Raw genomic sequence first — 22,692 nt, 5'->3', positions numbered from 1 at the left:
TTGCGCTCTTCTCTTCTCCACGTTGAGGAGTTTGTGCATGATGTTGTCTTTCTTTTCCAGCTTTCATAACTCACGTACTGTACATTTGATGCATTTTATTGTTTTGTTAGATCACTTTGAGTGTTTACTCATCTAAGAACACTATCGCACTTCCATTTGCAGTTTAGGCCTGATTTAGTTGTGAATAGTTGCGAATCATAAAATTAAACATGAATTATGAATTATTTATCTATTTTTGTTCTATTTGTGTATTTTATTTTTTTTGCCAGTGAAATTAAACACTATCGCACATTCGTAAAATCAAGTATGAATTATGGATTACTCTTATATTTTGACACTATTTGTGTTTTTAACACTATCGCACTTTCGTAAAATCAAGTCTGAAGTATGAATCATGTCCCTCGCCCTTGGCCTGGCAATCACGGCAGCTCTCTTCATGGATCAGGCGTCGATCGTCCTCGCCTCCGCCTCGAGGGTCTCGATCGGGGCCTCTCCAGTCCAGAAGGGCAATAGGAGAATGATTCTGGATTTTTCAAAGATTTTTGAAGGCATTTCAACAATATATGTTTATGTAAACCTTTCTCTGCACTTCGCCATTCTTCGATCTCTCTGTGCCTGCCTTCATTTTCCAGCCATGGTGGCCATCATCCCCCGCTCGCATTCTCCTCTCCGTGCCCGATTGCTTCCATTGGCGTGCTTCATCTTCCCCGAGATTAGGTCAAGTAGATGCGATTTCTCAACCATCTGCCAAGAACGCCTACTCACTCACGGTTAGTTTCTCGCAATTTTTTCGGTCAAGTAGATGCCATTTCTGGCTTTTGTCTCGAATTTGGTATCTTTCGCATCATTCCTACCCAATCCATCAAAAAGATTCGATTTTGGATTTTTCCCCTGTGGGGCTTCTTTATGATTTCATGACCTAAGTTATTTAGTCAGAAGTATGATGAACTTGCTCACGTATGAGTTCCGACTGCTAATCATGTGCCTGAGGGCCGTTTTCATCGTTAGACGACAAATTTTGGTATCTACAAATGTTTTGTTGTTAATCGAAGTATCGTTCCATTATCGATGGTCTCTGTTATATAAAATTAGGGCATGGGAACAAACCACTATAGTGGATTGCCTTCCCTTCGTTCTCGGCATATACGAATTCTCAACAAAGTGGAAGCAGAAGCAACAGCAAGACTTGGATTTTGGTCCACCAAAATGCAGTGCTGAGCTTCACATTCTTCTCCAAATATCAGAGTGATCCTTGTTTACTATCCTACTTGAAAGTACTAATATCACGTTCAAGAAATTGGCTTCAGATTATTGGAGACTGCTCGAAGTATCTGGTTGTAGCCATGTGAGGTTCTTTGATTAATCATCTGTTAGAAGTTTTTTTTTTCCAAAGAAAATAAAAAAAAAAGTGTTGTAACTGCCTTTGGAATACTTATTGAGAGAGTATAAGAATTCTAGGCCATTTTAAATGTCCGGATGAGTATGATCAACTACACAAAGAAGGTATTTTTTGTGTGAATAGGATCATTAATTTTGTTGAATGCATAGAATGAGTGAGAGTAAGTTCTGTACTTTAATTTCCACTATGGAATGTCATGGATACGTATTAGTTTAGCTTCCCTATCAGAACAATATAGTTGATCACCTTTTATTAATTTTATCAAATTACTAATTTATGTTATTTTCTTCTGTGAAGAAGGATTGCCACGTTGAACTGTTGGGCAATTGAGTGAAATACCTGATAGTAATACAATCATAGCACCAAAAGGAAGGATGAAAGTTTCAAGCTTGAATGATGTGACTCCCGATGAACAAGAAGTCATCAATGATTTCCAGAGTGAAAGTAAACTGCAAGAGTCAAAGAAGAGGAGTGACAGCATACCATATTACAAGCTTTACTCCTTGGCTGATAGAACAGACTATTTTTTACTGATTATGGGCACAATATCAGCTATCTTGAATGGCATCTCCCTACCTATGTCAACAGTGTTTTTTGGAGATATGGTTAATGCTTTCGGGACGAACATAAATATAAGAAACATTGCTCATGCAGTTTCCAAGGTGGATTGCTCTTACAATCATCTAATAAAGAGGAAAAGAATCATAATAAATTTTTTGTTAATCAGAGAACCTACTTTTTTTTTCCTGACACGTGCAATTTTTTTCCTCTACCTTTTGAGTTTTCATGGAACATTACACATATGACATTCTCAATTTTGATTCCCAGAAATTGCTTTTCTCATCAGGTCTCTCTCAAGTTTGTATATTTAGGCTTGGCAACTGGCATAGCATCATTACTTCGTAAGAATACACATTTTCCATGGCATGCCGCTTTGCTTATTTCTTAGCTATGACACTTAATGCTAAATAATGTTTATTATTAGAGGTGGCTTGCTGGACGATCACTGGGGAAAGACAAGCTGCAAGGATTAGAAATCTCTACTTGAAAGCCATACTTGGACAAGATATTGGATTCTTTGACATGGAGGCAAACACAGGAGAAGCCGTGGCAAAGATGTCAGGTGGCACATTTCTCATTCAAGACGCCATGGGTGAAAAGGTACCAGAAGATTACTTGATTCCTGTGTTTTCCTTTTCAACTGAGCAACTGTTCCTGCTGTCTTTTATTGTTTCAGTTTGGCTTGTCTCATCAACTAGATACACTTCCATACTTTTTCTCCTAGTTAGCTTTAGTTTCAACTCCCACTTTTATTGACACACCTATGTTTGTTGATACTATTATACTTAACAGCTGGATATTTAGAAATCTGTCACTCAGTTATGTGTTATATGATTTGCTCGTAGGCTGGAAAGTTTGTCCAGTTGCTGTCATCATTCATTGGAGGGTTTATTATAGCATTCATTCAAGGATGGCAACTTACACTAGTTATGCTGTCCACCATTCCTCCTATGGTTCTTGCAGCTGCAATCATGGCTACTCTCTTGACCAAGATGGCAGCTCATGGACAGACAGCTTATTCAGAAGCAGCTGCAACTGTTGAACAAACAATCAGCTCAATTAGGACTGTAGGGGCACTTACTGTTTACATTTATGTGAGTTAAAAGTGTAATTGTTTTTTCCTAAACTAAACGCACTGTTTTTTTTTTTCTCAGATTGCCTCTTTTACTGGAGAGGAACATGCTATAAAGAAATACAATAGAAGTCTGAGTGGTGCTTACAGGGCCAGTATTTTGGAAGGCTTGTTTGCAGGAATTGGCTTGGGTGCAACTTTTGCTATTCTTTTCTTCGGTTATGGTTTAGGAATATGGTACGGGTCTGAGTTAATATTGAAGCACAACTATACTGGAGGAGCTGTTTTCAATGTAATTCTTGCAGTCATTACAGGCGCCATGTGAGTTATATTTTGCATAAGAAAATTTACCATAAAGTAGGATAGTTTGAAGTCGATGTGATACCCACATGCTATTTCCTTAGTATAAATTTCCATATTTTCTAGGAAAATGTTATTGTCGTATAAAGAGAAAAAAGGAAGCAATTCTAATCTTAGGTTTAGTTTTAACTTTTACCAAGTTTAGAGAGGATAAACTTATATTGTATTATTTGAATCAAAATAGAACCATTACATCCACATATAAGACCCTGATATAACACCTAATGATATAAATAACACATGACACTAATCTATTAACTCCAATACACATATAACTATTACCTATAATTGGGTTAATGCAAAGGTTTTGAGCTAGGCTATTAATGTAACAAAGCATGATATTAATCATGTTTTAAAACATCTGCAAACCAAAAGAATTTTTTTTTGATGACATAGGAAGTGAGCCCACATTTTGTTGCATTCAAGACCTTGGTAACAATTTTTAGGCCTTCACCAAATTGGTAAGCTAGCTCCTTCAGAAACCTATGAGAACTAACCCATATCTGCCTTAATTCACTGGCTTAAGCATGATTCACTCCTTTCTGAAACTTGATTCATGATCATTGCTTGAGGTTTTGAGCTTTGAGAATGCTTTAGTCAGGTTAAGTGCCCAATGTGATGATTTTGAGGATGATATCAAAGAGAAACTTATTAAGTCAATTGGAGTATGCATGTATGCTCATGTAGGCTTTCAATGAGTTGAATATAACAATTGGTGAGAACCTACATAATGCAATAGTCAGGCTGACAAGTATTCTTCAGGTCTTTAGGGCAAGCCTCGCCATGTACAAGCGCTTTTGCAGCAGGACAAGTAGCAGCATTCAAGATGTTTGAGACAATCAAAAGGAAGCCTGAGATAGATGCATATGATACCACTGGAACCACATTGGATGACATTAAAGGAAATATTGAATTAAAGGATGTCTACTTTAGCTATCCAGCTAGACCTGATGATCCAGTACTAAATGGATTGTCTTTATTCATTCAAAGCGGAACTTCTGTTGCTTTAGTTGGAGAAAGTGGAAGTGGAAAGTCAACCATAATCAGTCTAATAGAAAGATTTTATGATCCACAAGCTGGTGAAATTCTTATAGATGGAATCAATCTCAAGGATTTTCAGTTGAGATGGATAAGAGGGAAAATTGGACTTGTTAGCCAGGAACCAGTTCTCTTTGCATCTAGCATTCGGGAAAATATTGCTTATGGCAAGGATGGTGCGACTGTTGATGAAATTAAAGCTGCTGTTGAGCTAGCCAATGCTTCCAAATTTATCGAACAACTACCTCAGGTGTGTATTTTTTTTTTTATGACCGTTTGCTTTTCTATTTATTTGCATTTTGTGCCTTCTTTATACTGTAAGATTCATACTATATTCAGGGTCTTGACACCTTGGTTGGAGATGATGGAATTCAACTCTCTGGCGGACAGAAACAAAGAGTTGCAATAGCTAGAGCTATTCTTAAGGACCCAAAAATATTATTACTAGATGAAGCCACCAGTGCTCTTGATGCAGAATCTGAATTTATCTTGCAGGAAGCGCTTACTCATGCCATGCAAAATAGAACCACTGTCATTGTTGCTCATCGATTGACCACAGTGAGGAATGCCAACATGATCACTGTAGTTCATAAAGGGTTAATAATAGAAAAAGGTATATATCTTCGATAGAATTTCTATACTTTGGGGAACAATTAATAAGATTGTTGTGTGAAACCTACATCTTAAAGTGCCACTGTTATTACCTAGAGCATGGTTTTCCCCCATAGGAAAAAAGTTATATATCATTTTTTAAATCTTTACCAATTTGTAGGTGTCATTCTTGTCTAAAAGTCATTTTTTTTTAAAATCAAATAGGTACACATGATGAGCTCATTCGGATTCCATACGGAGCTTATAACCAACTTGTAAGGTTCCAACAAGTGAAGCAAGATGCTGATCAGCATACCCCACTTGACCAGGTGAAGTCATATGCTAGTGTTGACCAACAGTTGATTCAATATACATCATCCCAGCTGTCAACCAGTAGACGTGAAAATCAGCATGCATCATCAGAATCCTTTAGGTTGCCCTCTGGAAAACTAGATATTTCCATGGAGATCTCCCTTCCTGAAGGGCCATCAGAGAATCTTGAAGTACCACTTCACCGCCTTGCTTATCTTAATAAACCAGAGCTTCCCATTCTACTGATAGGTTCACTTGCTGCCATAGTTAGTGGTGTTCTACTGCCCATTTTTGCAGTTATCTTGTCAAGAGTAGTGCATACCTTGTTTGAGCCACCAAGTAAGCTTCACAAGGATTCCAAATTTTGGTCATTGATGTTAACTTTTCTTGGCTTGGTAACCTTGATATCAATTCCAATTAGAGCTTTCTTGTTTGCTATTGCTGGGTCCAAGTTAATAAAAAGAATCAGATCAATGTCCTTTGACAAGATTGTTCACATGGAGATTGAGTGGTTCGACAAGCCTGAAAACTCTACTGGAGCAATTGGTGCAAGACTTTTTGTAGATGCAGCAGCAGTGAGGAATCTTGTTGGTGATACTCTGGCACTTTTGGTTCAGAATGTTTCCACCTTGGTTGCTGGTTTGGCGATTGCTTTATTGGCATGTTGGCAGTTGGCTCTTTTAGTCCTAGCTTTGGTGCCTTTGATAGGCCTTAATGGATGGATTCAGTTAAAGTTCATGAAGGGATTGACTCAAGATGCAAAGGTATGCTCTGCAACTTGAGTGGTTGAATTCAACTGCTCATTAACCTTCTTTAGATGGAACTCACATGGCTATTGGATTCAGCCTGCCGATTGAACTTGTTTTTCTGAAGCATCGTGCAACATCTGAGTGTAATAAAGGAAACATTTTAATCAAGAATATATCTTAAATTACTTCTGGGAGTATACTTCTTACTGTTCTTACACTTTAACCAACTTTCCTGCAGGTGATGTTTGAGGGAGTAAGTCAGGTTGCTACTGATGCAATTAGAAGTATCAGAACAATTGCTTCTTTCACAGCTGAAGAGAAGGTGATGGAAATTTATCGGAGGAAATATAAAGGTCCTATGAGTAATACGATAAAGCAAGGATTGATTGGTGGAGTAAGTTTTGGTCTCTCCAACACTTTATTGTTCTGTGTATATGCAACTGCTTTCTATGCTGGAGCCATGCTCATAAAGGATGGCAAGACCACATTTTCAGATGTTTTTTGTGTAAGCCTCTTCTTCCCATTGAGAAAATTAGTTCTTAATTATTACTCTCAAATATGTTTAATTTATTGTGTAGTATCTACATGTATTCTCACTGTCATTGAAGGTTTGTCACCAAATATCTCATATCCTTAGGGTTCCCTGCTAATACGGAATGCATTGTTTTGTATATCATATAGGTCATCTTTGCTCTGAATTTTGCTGCGATAGGAATTACACAGTATAGTTCGCTCGCACCCGACTCTGCAAAAGCAAAAACTGCTACAGCTTCCGTGTTTGCCATACTTGACCGGAAGTCCAAGATTGATTCCAGTGATGATTCTGGTACAACGTTAGACTTAGTAGAGGGAAATATTGTTTTTGATCATGTCGGCTTCAGGTACCCCTCTAGGCCAGACGTCGAGATCTTTCGTGATCTATGCTTTAATATTCAATCAGGAAAGGTAACTGAATAATCTTATTCTTAAATGCCTCTGCACTCTTTCGTTGAACAAAATAGCTAATTGTTTTCTGTTGAACAAGTAATAGAAACCAAGTTCTGATCTCTTTGACAGACGGTTGCTATCGTCGGTGAAAGTGGAAGCGGGAAATCAACTGTGCTATCGCTGCTCCAAAGATTTTATGACCTTAATTCTGGTCATATACTGCTAGATGGTGTTGACATACGAAACCTACAGATCAGGTGGTTGAGGCAGCAAATGGGTCTAGTTAGTCAAGAGCCTGTACTGTTCCACAATACGATTCGAGCCAACATTGCATATGGAAAAGAAGATGCCACTGAATCAGAGATATTGGCAGCTTCAGAGTTGTCTAGCGCGCACCAGTTCATAAGCGGGTTGCATCAGGTTACAAAATCTAACAGCCATCATACTAACAAGACTGTCTAAAGATGAATGACTAAGTCACTTGTGCTTGTGTAGGGCTATGACACTTCGGTTGGCGAACAAGGTACCCAATTATCGGGTGGGCAGAAACAACGGCTGGCTATTGCACGCGTGATCATAAAGCATCCAAGGATCTTGCTGTTCGACGAGCCTACCAGCGCCCTTGATTCGGAGTCTGAACATATAGTGCAAGACGCACTTGAGAGAGTGATAGTCAACTGCACGACTATCATCGTTGCGCACCGATTGTCCACCATTAAAGGTGCCGATACGATTGTGGTGCTCAAGAACGGAGCGGTGATAGAGATGGGCAAGCATGAGGATTTGATCAATGTAAAGGATGGGGCTTATGCATCACTCGTAGCATTTCAGTCAGGCTAATATCGTGAATGTCGCCTTGCATCGCCATTGTATCTTATACAAGGGCATTGTCATCGTAGCATGATATTAGATTTGTGAATCATTATTGTCTCGCCTTTACGATAAGTAGGGTGAGTAGCTTGACTAGTTATGTAGTGATTATGTTTCACAACATAGTGATAATAACAAAGAGATGCAATTGAGCATCACATATTGAACCTCTATAATTGCATTTTTAGCTCCAGGACTACGGTATAACAGAAGGATGTTAAGTTGTCACTTAGATATCTATATGTTAAGTTGTCACTTAGATATCTATATCTATCGTTTAATTCTCATTGTGGTGTATTTATAGGGGATTTTTTTTAAATAGTACTTCCTGTATCGGGCTTAATCTTCCTACGCGTGTCGATGATGATTTTGAACGCCACAGCGAACGGTCCAGATTCGCCTTAGGGACTTCTCTCCTCTGATTGGCCGCAGGGCGACGTCCCTTTACCAAACCGCCGTCCGTCTCGTCATCTCGACCGTAAGTTTGAGATCGTACGGAAGAGAATAGCTAGCTGGTTCTGAACATAAAGAATACGAACCTGAGTCTTCGTTCAAATCTCTGCTCGAGACCAAACCCTAACCCTAATTTAACCCCAACTCCAAATCCAAACCCAGACCCAAACCTTCTTTCCCCGCTCGATCGATCCAATCCGTCGAGGAGAGAGAGGGAGAGGGAGAGAGAGAGCGCTTTCGGGGGTAGAAAAGGAGATGTCCCACGTCGAAGCAGAGCTGCAACACGCCGTCTCCGAAGACGAAGATTTCGACGACGACGAGAGCGACAGCGAAGACGGCGACGATGGTGCCGAAGGCGGGGACGCTCTTGCGAACCAGCCTCAGAAATCTCCTCCTGCAGATGAACCCAACGCCTCTGCGATGCCCGTTGACGCTCCAGACCCTATTCGTAGTGTCGATCCTACCGTTGCTCCCCGTAACGGTGCGATACCTATCCAAGTTGTCTCCTTCCCCGCCGTAACCTCCGATGCTGCCTTGTTTACGGCCTCGACATCTGTCCCCGTCCCCGTCTCCACGGCCGACTTCAGCAGGCCTCTAACGGTCGTTACCTACGATGAGTCCCGCCGGCTTTTTCAGCGGCTTTGGACCGACGAGGAGGAGATCAAAATCCTGCAGGGTTTCCTCCAGTTCACCTCCAAGCGGGGAACCACGTTTGCGTCTCACCAGTATGATACGGGTCCCTTCTACGAGGAGATCAAGAAGGAGCTCCGTTTCGATTTCACCAAGAACCAGCTTATCGAGAAACTTCGCCGGCTGAAGAAGAAATACCGGAATTGCGTCAGCCGGATGCGATCCGCAGGGAAAGACTTCGCCTTTAGAAGTGTTCATGAGCGGGCAATCTATGATATCGCCCGCAACATCTGGAGTGTCAACGCAAAGAGGACGCAAGAGAGCGATGACGAAGACCTTAATAATCCTAATAACACCGTTTCCAATGAGATATATACGGTTCCCATCAATCAGGGCTCTTTCGGTTATGATAGTATGACGAGATCCAGAAAGCGCAGGAGAGGGAGAACGCTAGAAGAAGAAGCTGGGACTGCTGTGGCACCAGTAGTGGGAGCCGTCGCAGACAATGCCACTCCAGTAAACCCGGTAGCTGCATCCGTGGTTTCATCAGCTGCTACGCCGACTCCGAGCGCCATTGAGGCGACTGTGAAAAGTTGTCTTTCACCATTGTTTAAGGAGCTGATCAATTCTTCCATTGGAGGACCATTTTCTCCAGGTTTTGGTGGGACATTGCCATTGAACCTGCTGCCCATGAGCCTTGGAGGTAGTTCTTTGGTGGGCTCAGGGGCGCCTGTGGATGACCAATGGCGAAGGCAGCAGATTCTGGAGCTGGAGGTTTACTTGAAGCGGATTGAGCTCGTAACAGACCATGTCAAATCAATGTTGGAGGAGCTCAAGTCTGTATCCAGCTGATTACAGGTCTTTATGCTGCTGGATCATATGAAATATGATTGTTCGTCGTTCATGCTCATTTTGGATAATACTTACTGTAGGGGGCTTTTGGACTTACTATGCTTTCACCCTTGCAATAAATTCTACCTTTTGGTGTCTCCCACCTTCTGAACATTCAGAAGAGGAAATGCCCGACATGGAAGCTAGCATCACTACTGGAAGTCTCTTGACTCCTGCACTAGGGTGCATGTTATTTATGCCTTAAATAGTTTTCTTGGAAATGCTTCTAATTGCTGCTCAATCATATTTTCATAGTAGATTTTGGTATTTTTCACCCAGAATTTATGATAGGACAATGACAAGATTTCACTTTTCTAGGTTGTTATTATATACTTAATCATGGTTGGTATGGCTTCAGGAAGACGTTGTGGATTAGTGTTGACTGTTTAGAATGTCAGTTTCACATGGAGCTAAAGTTCTGATTCTCTGTTATCTTTGGAAGTGTAAGCTTATTTTGAAAGTGTAAGATGACAATACAATGTAAAATATGACAGACCTAAACTGTTCACTGATGCTGCTAGATTTTGTTGATGTTATGGAACATTTTTCCCCCAGATTTGAACACTCTCTTTGAAGGTCTCGCTGCATAATATGTTTGACAATTAGCATTATTGTATAGGTTATGAATTTTAAAATTCTAGAAGAGTTGGTTTGGTATTGTAATATTATAACATTTCTGTACATAAGATGGTTATCTTCTGGATGCATTTTCCTTTTCACTTCTTGTTCATAAGATTGTGAGCCTAAAAAGGAACTGTAAGCACAATATTTGAAACAAAATCTGGTGGCAGAGCTCCAAATTTTTGAGCGTTTTGTTCTAATGAGTTTGCACTGAGTTTGATGTCACTGCTGATTCTTTTCTCTTTTGAATCAAGGTATCTAATCTTCCCTGCAGTTTTAAAAATGTATTCTGTTCTTAGTGAAGGCTTTGAATGTTATCAGTGATGATCCTATTCCTTCTGGTCATTCGTTTTAATACCTTAAAATTTTAAGACATCATTTTTTTAACTGTCACCATATGAAAATTGTACCATTACAGCTTTGAATTTGCAGATTTATCTTTGGGATAGCATAAATACTTGTAGGGGTTCTTACAGAGTTCAGTTTTTGCTTCTTACTCTTGAATCATGATTTTATAGATCGGTATGTCCATATTGTTGGAAAAGAGAACCTAGAGACCTGTTTGCAAGATTTAGTATTTGAAAACAGTGTGCTAGCATTTTGGTATATTCTATTTATGTAAAGTATTTACAAGCAGATTAGTACCATTGATCTTGTGTCTGTTTCATTTGCCAAACTTTAATTTGCACTGATGTCGACAATAGAGAAGTAAAGGCTAATGGAATATTAGGGATATGATAACTAGAGAGTCATATGCTAGTTTCTTCCCAGTAGCATTGTATTATAGAATATTTATTAAATTTTTTGGTTGGATTGCATAATGTTATAAACTATTTTTGAAGTCTTATCCATGGCATAAATTATTGGACTATTTGGTACTTCAAGAGACAATACCTTTAACAGTGAAGTGTCGTTATAAACTCATGAAAGGACATAACCATATATCTCGCCAGACTGGCTTTCATTTCTTTTTATGATTGTGTTCTTTTTATGTACGTTCAGTTTTAAACATTTTCCAAAATAGTTGCCAAAGTATTAGTATTAATAATTTCTATGCAAAATTGAGATTGAGCGAGAATGCTATCAATTGAGTTGCACTGTTATTTCCTCGGTTTTTGTGTATTGAACAATAGTAATGGACTAATGTTAAGATAATGTTTCTCTTATGTCTTCATTATGTTTGTGCAACTAATTTTCTTAGCGATTATGCTCTCTCGAAGCTTCAGTTTTGCTAGTAACCATATTATCGTTGCTCACTGAGATTAGTCATAGCACTTTTTTTTTTATACTAACAAAATTTATTCTTCATGCCAAATCCATTTCTTATATTTAGTTGCTTTTATGCTAGTAACAAAAATTTTCCATTGCTTTTCATTTAGTTGCATTCCCTTATTCCTTCGTACCATTTTGGTGCAAGAATCCATCAACACTACATGTTGTAGGTCTATTCCATCCTGCCTGTTCCAACAAAATGACAAAGTGAAGATGACAAAAGCTGAGTTGGCAGCTTTAGTGAAAGCCAATAACGAAGATCCACGTGGAAACCACTGAATCTATCAGGATTGATTATGATTTTGATCGCTTACCAAATTGGATGCTCTAGAACGCATACAACAATGGTATTCCCTATTTCTCTTGCTAAAAGCTTATTCTGATTCAACTTTATCCATACAGATGAATAGTATGCTTTTGGGTCAAGCTTTTTCTGATCAAATAAGCCAAGCCATTCTCAGGTTATCCGACTGAATCGGTTATGTACAGTTTTAGAAATATTGCACAAAAACAATGCCACATAGAAGTAGTAGATGTTTCCAATGCAATGAACTGTTTGTCTTCTTGAGAACAGAAAGTTACAGAATGATTCCTCAGATTTCTTTCCCAATGATAACAAAGGTATCCCTTTGAGTTTTGGCTTTTCTGATTGAACCAGCCAAACTGTTCTCGGTTTTTCCAATTGAACCGGTTGTGTCCTGTTGTATAATACTGCACAAGAACAATGCCACATGGTACTAGTAGATGTTTTGATTCAACTATTTACCTTATTAGGAAATACTGCAAGTTTCCAATGTCATATAGTAGTAGTAGTAGAAGTTATCGGGTTATCCGATTGAATCTGTCAAACTGTTATCAGGTTATCTGATTGAACCAATTATGTCCAGTTTTAGAAATACTGCAGAAGAACAATGCCACATAGAAGCAGTAGATGTTTACAATGCAACTGTTTGCCTTGTTGGGAGCAAATAGTTGTAGACATCACATTAACAAATAACAGACAATTCCACCATTAAGTAAAAGACAAACACCAATTCATCCATACTCCACAAATTCAGATCACAAAGCTGATAACCAGACATTAAATTTGCCACCACTGCACCACAACCACCATCATCAATCTCTATCATACCCTGCAAATTTAGACCATGAACTTGAACTCAAATCTCATTGCTATCATCAGTTGATAAAAGGTATTGTGTGTGTCACCTGATAAAAAGTGGAATCAAATCATTTGGTGATGGCATAGATTGCATAGATGATCCCCGGGATGTAGCCAAACAGTGTCAGCAAAAGGCAAAGCCAAAATTCCACCTGTTCGGCATCAAAAGTATCCATTGAGAGAAGAAAAAAAAAAAGAAAACAAAAACAATCTCACTGCTCTCTTATTTACTGTATTTTATTTCTTCAACTCAAATTTATTTTTCATGATTGATGATGAAGTTTGTTACCTTGCAGCCAAACTTTAGGAAGACCCCAAGAGGAGGAAGGATGATGGCGATCAGTATATCTATGCAAGTGGCAGCCCCCATTCCTGGCCTCAAAACTATGGAACTCAAGCTACCAAAATAACGGTACGTGTTTCCTGATCTCTTACAATGGAAGGAATAGAGGTAGCTGAGCTGATGTTATATAGAGGTCTCCTGTAACTTTGGGGGCAGTTGTTCAACAGGAACAGTTTGTAGGTCAATTCTTTATTTGAGGAAAGCTTGGTGCTTTGCTTCACGTAGCTGTGCTGGGCTGATAGTGATGGCTATTAGTGATAAGAATGAACTCATTTGGGTCCATGTAGACATAAAGAAAAGAAAATTTTAACAATTTCTTTAGAAAATATTGTCCCTGAGAGTAATAATTGTACCTTATTTTTTTTATTAAGTGAGGTCTTCTTTGCCATGTCTAAGTTTCTTAAAATTATTTGAGTTGAATCGAACTTTGTATTTATAGGTGGTGTTTGAGCCAACCCTAAGCAGTAGAGTATGAGAGTCATCATCTTCAAATGGTATCCTTTTGATTGAACTTTCTCTTTCCTTTATACAATATGAGAGTCAATTCCTCACCTCTAGCGATCGATATACAGTCATGGGTTAAATGTAAACTTAGAATTCTTGAGTGTTCGTAAAGTTAGAACAATACACAGTTTGACAAATAATAAGCTTATTTAGTTGGTATTTTCTTAGCTAATAGTGTCTAACTCGAACTCTTTTTCGCCCTATCAATAAGATCACTCCACGTACAAAAAGATAAAGATGTTTCCACACACAGGTGGCATGCTTGTGATGAATGAGAATAAAAGGTTGTGCTGACTTAGGATTGCTTGCTTTTCTTTATTGGACCACCATTTTACATATTCAGCATACCTTGATCAAATTATTCTGTTATTTACCTCTTAGAACGGGATAGAAGCATTTTTAAATTAGAAATGTTTTTTTTTTTAAAAGTGTCTTCATTATCGTATAACCTTAAGATCATATCATATATATGTGAGTCGTGAAAACACTCTCATGCATTATACTACATGATAAGATTGTATATAATAGATTAAATTATTATCGGATTTGTTTTTTTGAGACCTGTATTAACATGAGCTTCATACTTCAGACTATTCTTCAAATGATTTTGTTTTCATTCTTAATCAAATTCAAATTTACATAAAGTATTTGCATTTATCATGATTTATTGGAATAGTATATATATAATCGTATATAAGTTAACTAGTGTTCAAATGACATTCAATCTATTTTCATTTCTATATCTAGACATATTCAATCTAGTTCTCGAGTTCCTTATCCAACCTTCAGGCTCATGGCTGGCTCATATTAATTTTTATATATATTTATATATAACTATAGAGTATTAAAATAAAAAATATATATAGAAAAAATAATTTAAAATTTATTTCGAATCTGATTTTTTTTTTTTTCGAATTATACAGATCAAGTTCAGATTGATCGAGTTCAAACTTGGGTTTCAAATTAAAATCGGATTTGAATTGAGATTTTAAAAAATTATATCCAAATCCAGTCATCTGGATTGACACTCTTACTTTACTCTCTATTCATTACTTAATTGCATAAATTTTGCTCTCTCAGATTAAATGTCAGAATTTTAGTGGATACGCGGACGCCCGGGATGCAGCGTAACACAGTCCTATATAAAAAATTTGGACCTTCTCTGCATCTGAACGGAGGTGGCAAGTGTGGCTACGTGGACATTGACGTGAATGCGCTCACGGCGCATCCATGATAAACAACTGTATCGGAGAATAACTAGGGGTAGTTCTGATCGTTTTATAAAAAATTTCGGTGAATCAGCAGCCCCCAACTTCATGCACTGTTCCTTAACATCTTGTTCAAGTTCTGGCTGAGGAGTTTCGCCATCCGGCTCGGAGTGATAGACCCAATTTTGAAGCATAGCCTTATCAGACTTAATTCGCAGGTTAAAATAACCAACCGATACAATTTATCATTTGAAGGTTCTACTAGCATACCCTTAACTCAGCAGCGGCGAACATACTGTGCAAAATAACATAGCTGGAAACCTTTGCGTCATCATCTCCACCTGGAAGAAATCAGAGTGTTATAGAGCATCATCAAAAGGTGAAATTGTCACTGATCCCATCTAAAAACGGAGAAAATGGCTGACTAGAAAGGTAACTGACTATTTGAAAATTTATTCAGCGAAAAGTAATTCTGAGTGATCCTACGTGTCAAAAGGAGCATTAGTGATCGGCCAGGAAAAGGGGTCCCAGCGTAGGTCCTTCGACGCTCAAGTCAATAATCGAGTCAAATAGATGAACAGTAACTATGAGTGTGTAAAATTGCGTAGCATCGCGTGTCTTCACATGTAGATGGAGACCCCCTTTTATAGTGTTACTATTTGTCTGCGCACAAATCTCAAAGCATTTCTAAAAAGACACACCATAAAGATGCTCTAACACTTTTCTCAAAATGAATCCGCAATCTCTGCGTTTGGCAGAGAGGAAACTTCTAATGTATTACTTGCATGCAGAATATTCTCTTTCGTAGCACAAGAAGTCAAAAAGGAATATGAGGCCACTGGGTTGAGGGGTCCACCATATACTTACATGTCAAGCCGACCGAGTTCTTCCTCTGATCCGATCGGCAATCATTTGTAAGGGCAAGCCGATTAGATTTATAGAGTGTTGTCGGCCTATTTGTTTAGGCGCTCAGTTCGATCAAACCAAGTGTTCCATTTGTTCGATCGGATCATAGATCCGTTCGGCTGGATGGCTTAGCCAAAATAGTTGATCATGGTAGCCTGAATGATAAAAAAGACTTTACTCTAGGGTACCATCTCAATTTGGAACTCCAACCATGGTCCGACAAGCCAAAGGGTCCGATCGAATGAATGTTCGGTTGAGACAATAGTATGTGCTGGCCTAGAATACTGACACTCCTTGACTTTGACTATCATATCAGCTGACCTTCTTGACTTTGACCCGACTCGGGGACCTCAATCCCCGTTTCAAAAGAATATATTATTATATGTTATGTCTTGATACATGTTACCTATTTTAAAATTTTATAAGGCAAAAAGTTTTAGCCTTACCTAGTTCTAATGTAGGGAAGCACTGTCATAACACCCCTGCCTTTCAGATGATTTACCACAATTTCTAGCAAAAGCCAGCAGTTCCAATATGCCTGATTTCAGGACTTCACTCTAATATTCTTCATACCCTTCAGATTTGATCTATTTGTTTTCTGCTGTGTAAGGTTTAACTGGAAAATTGTCTGGATCAGACAATTCATAAAAGAATCACTGATCTTGTCGAGATGCTTAACCAAGTGCCACTGGTTCTTGGTGATTTACTTTTGGATCCATTCAGTAGAGTTTTCAAATTCAGTTATGATATATCAAGTCTATGCCTGCCCCTAGTTAAATGGAAGACTAATCTTCTAAGTACCCTACTTATTTTCAAACAATTACCCAAATCCTAGCCAATTCAGTTTAGTTTCCCAATTCAGATATGATTTATCAAGATTTTGCCTGCCCCTAGTTAAATGGATATCTAACCTGCTAAATACCCTATTAATTTCCAAACAATTACTCATAGCCACCCACCCATTTACGCGAACAAGGATCCATCACAAGTGAGATGGATAATTTGCAGCTATCCGAATGAGCATGTAGCGAAAGAGGAAAAGAAAATTGAAAGAGCTTGTTCATTTAGGATCCATTACTTGGATGGATGATATGTGGGTGTGTGGCAAAAAAAAAAAAAAAGGCGAAACCCTCGCCCTCAGGGCCCCCGCCGCACCCTGCCCAGGGTCATCACGAGGGAGGTAAATCACGGTAGCTCGGTGGCAAGTACGCAGTGGGCCGAGACTTTTTTGTACAAGGATAGAGAATAAATCCCCGTTGCCCTGCGGACTCGAACCCATGTTCTCAGTGGCAAACTTCCACGCCTTTACCAGCCGAGATAACCCCGTGGGGCGATGATATGTGGGTGTGTGTGTGTGTGTGAGAGAGAGAGAGAGAGAGAGAGAGAGGGGCAGAAAAGTGACAAATTTTGTGAGTTTTTCCTTCCTCTCTTTGTATCTTTTATCAAGTAATCAGACCCTTCAGAAACATCAAAGATTTATCAACATAAAACATAAACGGCACAATTCTTTCGATTTCATTCACTGATAACTAAATCATCTTACAGCACAAAAAAAAAAAAATTATGTTCACAGTAGAAGCAATTATCTAACAAACTAAATCACATCCTTCTCACAGTATCACAAAGATATAATCACAACAAAATCAGTTTTTTCTAATGAACATAGAGTCGTACTTATGGTTAAGAATCACGGATGAATACACCCTAAACCCTTTACCTACACTTCCAGAATCCAGAATGAATTATCATGGGAACATCAAAACATCAAGTTAATAACAGAAAATTCAAGTTCTTACTGGTAGCATAAGGATATAATCACAACAAAACCGGTTCTTTCTAATGAACATAGGTTCGTACTTATGGTTTATAATCATGGATGAATATTGAATACACCCTAAACCCTTTTAACTACACTTCAATAATACATAATGAATGATCATGGGAACACCAAAACATCAAGATAAAAACAACAAAATCGTAGTTCTTACTTGACTGGCCCTTGAGAAAGCCGAGGACTATCCTTTGAGACTGAAAGCCAAGATCGGGGAATGATGGAAGGAATGAAGGAAGGCGAGAAAGTGAGAGGTGAAGTCAAGGTTCTGCAAGAGACAAAGGCGGAGGCGTATCAGGTCTATGGGACTGCCTGAGATAGGATGCGAGCGAGATCGTCGGAGGAGAGGAGAGTTTCGAGATCATCCGAGCAGGGAGTCGGGACGGGCTATTGAAAAAGGGTTAAGCTCCGATGATTGTTAAAAATTTGAAGGAGTACTTTGTGAAAAATAAAATATTGTGGAGGCCAAAAGAAAACTTTCGCTACCAATCAACTGATGCCATGTGGCCAACAAACAAAGATACGGATATAAAGATATCCGCAATTGTAAACATCGTTGCACCGTCACATTACTTTCGTATCAAAAGTTAAAAATCTTACTCCTTTTAAAAACTTTTCTCCACTTTTTTAAAATCTCACTTCTTTTAAAATTCTCTCTTCGTCCTTTCTCCACTTTTTTTATATAAATTTGGTCCTAAAATTTTGATACAAATTTATATAAAAAAAATTACAAACCCCACTATGTAGTTGGGAGGGTGTTATATTGAGAGGTTTATAACATAAATCGTATATTATAAATCTCCCATTGTAGATGTTCTAAGGATATTCACAGTCATGGATACTCTTAGAGAGCTCCTTACATAAGTACTACGTCAAAAGATAAAGAATCTCATATATCTTGGTCATACTTATTTATTATATATATTTTTTTATTTTTCTTTCATATTTTACCTTTATATATAATTAAATTTTTATAAAATTTAAATTCATAAATTAGTAACAGAAAAACATTCATAATTATTAAAAAAATATATAAATACGATGCATAAAAATCATTATAAAAAGACATAAATTCTAATAATATATAAAAAATATTTAAACACATCTATACCCGATTATGTCTTTTTTTTTAATTTTGTAAACAATTTTTTCATGTATATGAAGTTATCCAGGTGTCATCTCATCAGTAAACTTCATAAAAATTTCATAATTCTTATAAAAGATCTTAACTTCTTGCAAAGCTATTTTTTACATTTGATATTTTTTAATATCTTGTCATTCTTTATTGATGTTTTGTTTCATTGTGTCACCTTATCTAACTTTAGATTTATCCTTCTTCTTCGCTACCTTTTGCCCTATCCGATGAATGCAGACTTGAAAGTAATCCACATCAACACTCATATATGAATTTGATGTTGAAGTGTTCCCTCTTGATTCAGATGTCCTTACATTCTTGTTAGGGTAATGAGTAGCTGATTATGAAACATATTTCTCATACTTTTTGAAAACCCTTTACATATGCATATACTTGAAGTCCTTGTTATTGTTGTTAGCTTTTCACATGTTCAGTGCATTCTCCCACGCATTCTCGTCACTCCGAGCACTTGACGATGAGTATAAAAATTATTATAAGTTGTAGAAAATTCATTTACCATCGGCATAAACTTATAGCTTCTCGTCAAAGTTCTAGTGGGCCGATACTTGTTGAAGTAATCAGTTATATGTTTCCAAAAAACTTGATCCTTCTAGTCATTACCAATGAATGTGTCGATATTGATAATTGCCTATGACTTTGTAAGAACCACGTCTTCATCGAGAGACCAAAGCCTTTATTTCCAATCATCTTTCTCTAGTTCAACTTCACACTCTTCTTGTAATGGGTGTGGTGGCCACTGAGTTGCTGGAACAGATGATGACGTTAGAGATTCTTTGTCGTTGATAGATGCTCTTCTTGATTTATTCGAAAGCATGACTGATAGTTGAAGAGGAGAAAATACGCAAGACAAAAAAGGTATTTGAAATTGATTGCCCATGGCTGATCAATCTTGGGATGGATAAATACCAAATGGAGTCGGGGTGGTGTTACTTGGATTCATTGAAAGTTTTTGAAATATTTTTTTAAAATTTTGGAAATTTGGGAAATTTGGAAGATATTGTAGAACATATGAATATTTTAAAATTTTAGAAGGTATTGTGTGAGAAAAAAAAAATAATGATACTGGATATTTGGAGGAATATGAGTATTTTGAAAAGATATATTTTTCCCCATTTGAAGAATTTATCTGATTTATAAAAGAAGTATTGAAATTTTTATCATATCGAATATAAATTGAGAATGAAAGGAAGAAAAAAATAAATAGAGAGTGAAAAGAATGATAGGATGAATAAAGAAATTGATGAATTGAAGATGTATTTATAGATTATTTTTTAAATAAAAAAAATAAATTTTTAATGTGAAAAAATAGCAAACAAATTAGCAATTGTGCGTTGCACAACAACATTGTAGTTTTCTTTTCCTTACAAATATTATAAAAATAAAATTATTTTAATAATAAAAAAATAAAAGTTGAAGAAACAGCTCCATAACTCTTGATAATGCCAAAGGAGCTCCCTCTCATTATGGGAACGGAGCCACATCACAATGGGAATGAACTCCCACTGCGGATGTTCTAAGGATATTCATAGTCATGGAATATCTCCATAAGGGCATCCATAGTGGTTAGAGTCTACTGAGAGCTCTTTCATTGTCACATTTGTGTCACATCAAAAATTAAAAATCTCACACCCCTCTCCACTATCAAAAAACCTCTCAACAACTTCTTCATGGGTCCCACACTTTTCATTATATATATTTTATTATCTCTTCTTCATATTTACATTTTATATAATTAAATTTTAATAAAATTTAAATTCATAAATTACTAACATAAAATAACTTTCATAATTTAAAAAATTATATAAATATCACAATATATATATCGCAATTAATAAATTATTTTTTACTGAATACAATTATAACGTGCCCAGATATACTCAACTAAGTCGGCTCGAAGTTGATGATGTAGTTGATTATCACGTAGCTCGTAATTCTACGGATGTATGCTTGGAATTCTTGAGTGGAGCCTTCAAATATTTGTAATTAAGGATCTTTTTCATCGTCCGACCAATTGACTGCTGCATCTCGCTCATTCTCAATAATCATGCTGTGCAAAATAATACAGGTATACATGATGTCCTTCAAATTATCTTTATACCAAAATCGTCCTGGACCTCTTATCATTGCCCATCATGATTGGAGCACCCCAAATGCCCTCTCGACATCCTTTCTCGCGACCTCCTGCCGTTTCTTAAATATTTTTCTCTTGGAATCCTGGGGACATGGAAAGCTCTTGACGAAAGTAATCCATTCTGGATAGATCCCATCAGTCAGATAGTATCCTTTTGTATATTGTGTATTATTAATCATAAAATTAACCTCGGGTGTATTCCCTTATAAGACGTCGTTGAATAACGGCGATTCGTTAAGCACATTGATATCATTACGTGGCCCTGCAATCCCAAAAAAGGCATGCCATATCCACAAGTTCGAAGATGCAACAGCTTCGAGCACAATTGTTGGGACGCCATGATCTCCTCGAGTAAACTGGCCTTTCCAAGTGACGGGGCAATTTTTCCATTGTCAATGCATACAATCAAGACTACCCAACATGTCAAGGAAGTCATGTCTCTCCTCATGCATTTCAAGCAAGTGTTGGATATCAGCAGCATTAGGTCTTCTTAAATATTGGGCCCCGAACACTTCAATTACACATTGACAAAAGTTGAATAAACATTGGATGACAGTTGTTTCAGTAATCCGTAGATATTCATCATAATGATCAGCAGGGATTCCATACACCAATTGACGAATAACCGCTGTGCATTTCTGAAGTGGTGATAAACCTTTTTTCCCCGTTGCATCGACCTTCATCGACCTTCCATTGAAAATATTCGGAATGATTTTTCACGGCATCAACTATACGAAGGAATAACTCTTTTTGCATTCGAAATCGACGTCGAAATATGCCATCAGGATATACCAGATCATCAGAAAAGTAATCATTGAAAGATGAGCATATCCAACTTCACGATCCCGATTCAAATACCTTCTCCTCTGTGTTCTACCGGAAGAACTTTGAGCTCTTTGACGTACCGTTTGTCGCTGCTCATATAGTTGGAGCATTCTTCGTTCATCTATATCCTCCGCATCTTCCGCCAATTTATTTCTCCAGAATTCATGGAGTATAGATTGATCTGGATTTTGAGTCATTTGAAATAAATCAAGATATTTTTGTGATTGAAAAATATAGAGAGTTGAGGAAAGAAATCGAAAGTGAAGATAACAATGAGATGGATGAAAAAAAATATGAAATCGATCATGTATTTATATAAAAAAATTAAATTAAAAAAATAAATTTAACCGTTGAACAATGACTAAAATAGTCGTTGTTCAACGACATAGCACACAAAAAATATATTAAAATTCTAGTCGTTGTTTCTTTTTACAATTATTAAAATAAAAATAGTATATAAAAAAATAAAAAATATGAAGAAGCGGCTCCGTAACCACGAAGTCACTTCTTCGTGTAAAGGAAAAAACATCCCTCCACTATGGAGGGAGGTTTTTCCCTGCTGCCACGTCAGAATCATTGCATCATTCGTATCACGTCAAAAGTAAAAAACCGCGTATATCTTTTCACTATAAAAAACTCTCAACAAATCCTTCATGAGTCCTACAATTTTTATTATATTATCATCCCTCCTTCATATATTATATTATATATAATTAAATTTTTATAAAATTTAAATTCATAAATTTTTATAATATTTTCTCATTCATATTTCTCATCATTTTTATTTTTAAATTTTTATTATTTTTATTTCTTTAAATAGAAATAAAAAATATTTAATAAATAAAACAAAAATGAAGAAGTGGTTCTCGAAATCAATGAA

The 22,692-nt window shown here is 37.2% G+C and overlaps 3 protein-coding genes across 7 annotated transcripts; 2 read left to right on the top strand and 1 right to left on the bottom strand.

Moving 5' to 3' along the window:
• The first annotated feature begins 303 nt into the window (after window positions 1-303).
• LOC122041606 (ABC transporter B family member 4-like) lies at window positions 304-8,088 on the top strand. Of its 3 annotated transcripts, XM_042601353.1 has the most exons (13): window positions 304-770; window positions 1,697-2,061; window positions 2,247-2,301; window positions 2,385-2,560; window positions 2,806-3,027; window positions 3,115-3,353; window positions 4,155-4,680; window positions 4,770-5,043; window positions 5,247-6,097; window positions 6,321-6,587; window positions 6,764-7,027; window positions 7,139-7,429; window positions 7,505-8,088. In XM_042601353.1, exons 2-13 carry the CDS (start codon window positions 1,774-1,776, stop codon window positions 7,847-7,849), a joined length of 3,798 nt encoding a protein of 1,265 aa, XP_042457287.1. In that variant the 5' UTR covers window positions 304-770; window positions 1,697-1,773; the 3' UTR covers window positions 7,850-8,088. The 3 variants fall into 3 exon arrangements, with proteins under 3 accessions (XP_042457287.1, XP_042457289.1, XP_042457288.1); XM_042601355.1 differs by lacking the exon at window positions 1,697-2,061 and having other exon boundaries at window positions 577-770; XM_042601354.1 differs by lacking the exon at window positions 304-770 and having other exon boundaries at window positions 1,991-2,061; window positions 2,387-2,560.
• Window positions 8,089-8,429: 341 nt separating this feature from the next.
• On the top strand, window positions 8,430-12,882 carry LOC122041604 (probable transcription factor At5g28040). Of its 3 annotated transcripts, none has more exons than XM_042601350.1 (2): window positions 8,430-9,820; window positions 11,917-12,882. In XM_042601350.1, exon 1 carries the CDS (start codon window positions 8,588-8,590, stop codon window positions 9,812-9,814), a length of 1,227 nt encoding a protein of 408 aa, XP_042457284.1. In that variant the 5' UTR covers window positions 8,430-8,587; the 3' UTR covers window positions 9,815-9,820; window positions 11,917-12,882. The 3 variants fall into 3 exon arrangements, with proteins under 3 accessions (XP_042457284.1, XP_042457285.1, XP_042457283.1); XM_042601351.1 differs by lacking the exon at window positions 11,917-12,882 and adding an exon at window positions 10,172-10,556; XM_042601349.1 differs by lacking the exon at window positions 11,917-12,882 and adding an exon at window positions 9,895-10,556.
• Window positions 12,634-13,459, bottom strand: LOC122041605 (hydrophobic protein LTI6B-like). The gene is made up of 3 exons (XM_042601352.1): window positions 13,198-13,459; window positions 12,956-13,060; window positions 12,634-12,879 (listed from the first exon to the last, which is right to left on the bottom strand). Exons 1-2 carry the CDS (start codon window positions 13,276-13,278, stop codon window positions 12,977-12,979), a joined length of 165 nt encoding a protein of 54 aa, XP_042457286.1. The 5' UTR covers window positions 13,279-13,459; the 3' UTR covers window positions 12,634-12,879; window positions 12,956-12,976.
• Between the last annotated feature and the right edge of the window lie 9,233 nt (window positions 13,460-22,692).

Source organism: Zingiber officinale, chromosome 2A (assembly GCF_018446385.1).
Source record: "Zingiber officinale cultivar Zhangliang chromosome 2A, Zo_v1.1, whole genome shotgun sequence".
Taxonomy (NCBI): Eukaryota; Viridiplantae; Streptophyta; class Magnoliopsida; order Zingiberales; family Zingiberaceae; genus Zingiber; species Zingiber officinale.
Note: the sequence above shows the minus strand (reverse complement) of the source record. Positions and strands in the feature narration are given on the sequence as shown.

Coding starts and splice junctions, on each gene's coding strand:
- LOC122041606 (XM_042601353.1), top strand. CDS start 1,774: ATGAAAGTTTCAAGCTTGAATGATGTGACTCCCGATGAACAAGAAGTC. Junction 2,561..2,805: donor AAGACGCCATGGGTGAAAAG/GTACCAGAAGAT, acceptor ATTTGCTCGTAG/GCTGGAAAGTTTGTCCAGTT. Junction 3,354..4,154: donor GCAGTCATTACAGGCGCCAT/GTGAGTTATATT, acceptor AGTATTCTTCAG/GTCTTTAGGGCAAGCCTCGC.
- LOC122041604 (XM_042601350.1), top strand. CDS start 8,588: ATGTCCCACGTCGAAGCAGAGCTGCAACACGCCGTCTCCGAAGACGAA.
- LOC122041605 (XM_042601352.1), bottom strand. CDS start 13,278: ATGGGGGCTGCCACTTGCATAGATATACTGATCGCCATCATCCTTCCT. Junction 13,061..13,197: donor TCCTAAAGTTTGGCTGCAAG/GTAACAAACTTC, acceptor GATGCCGAACAG/GTGGAATTTTGGCTTTGCCT.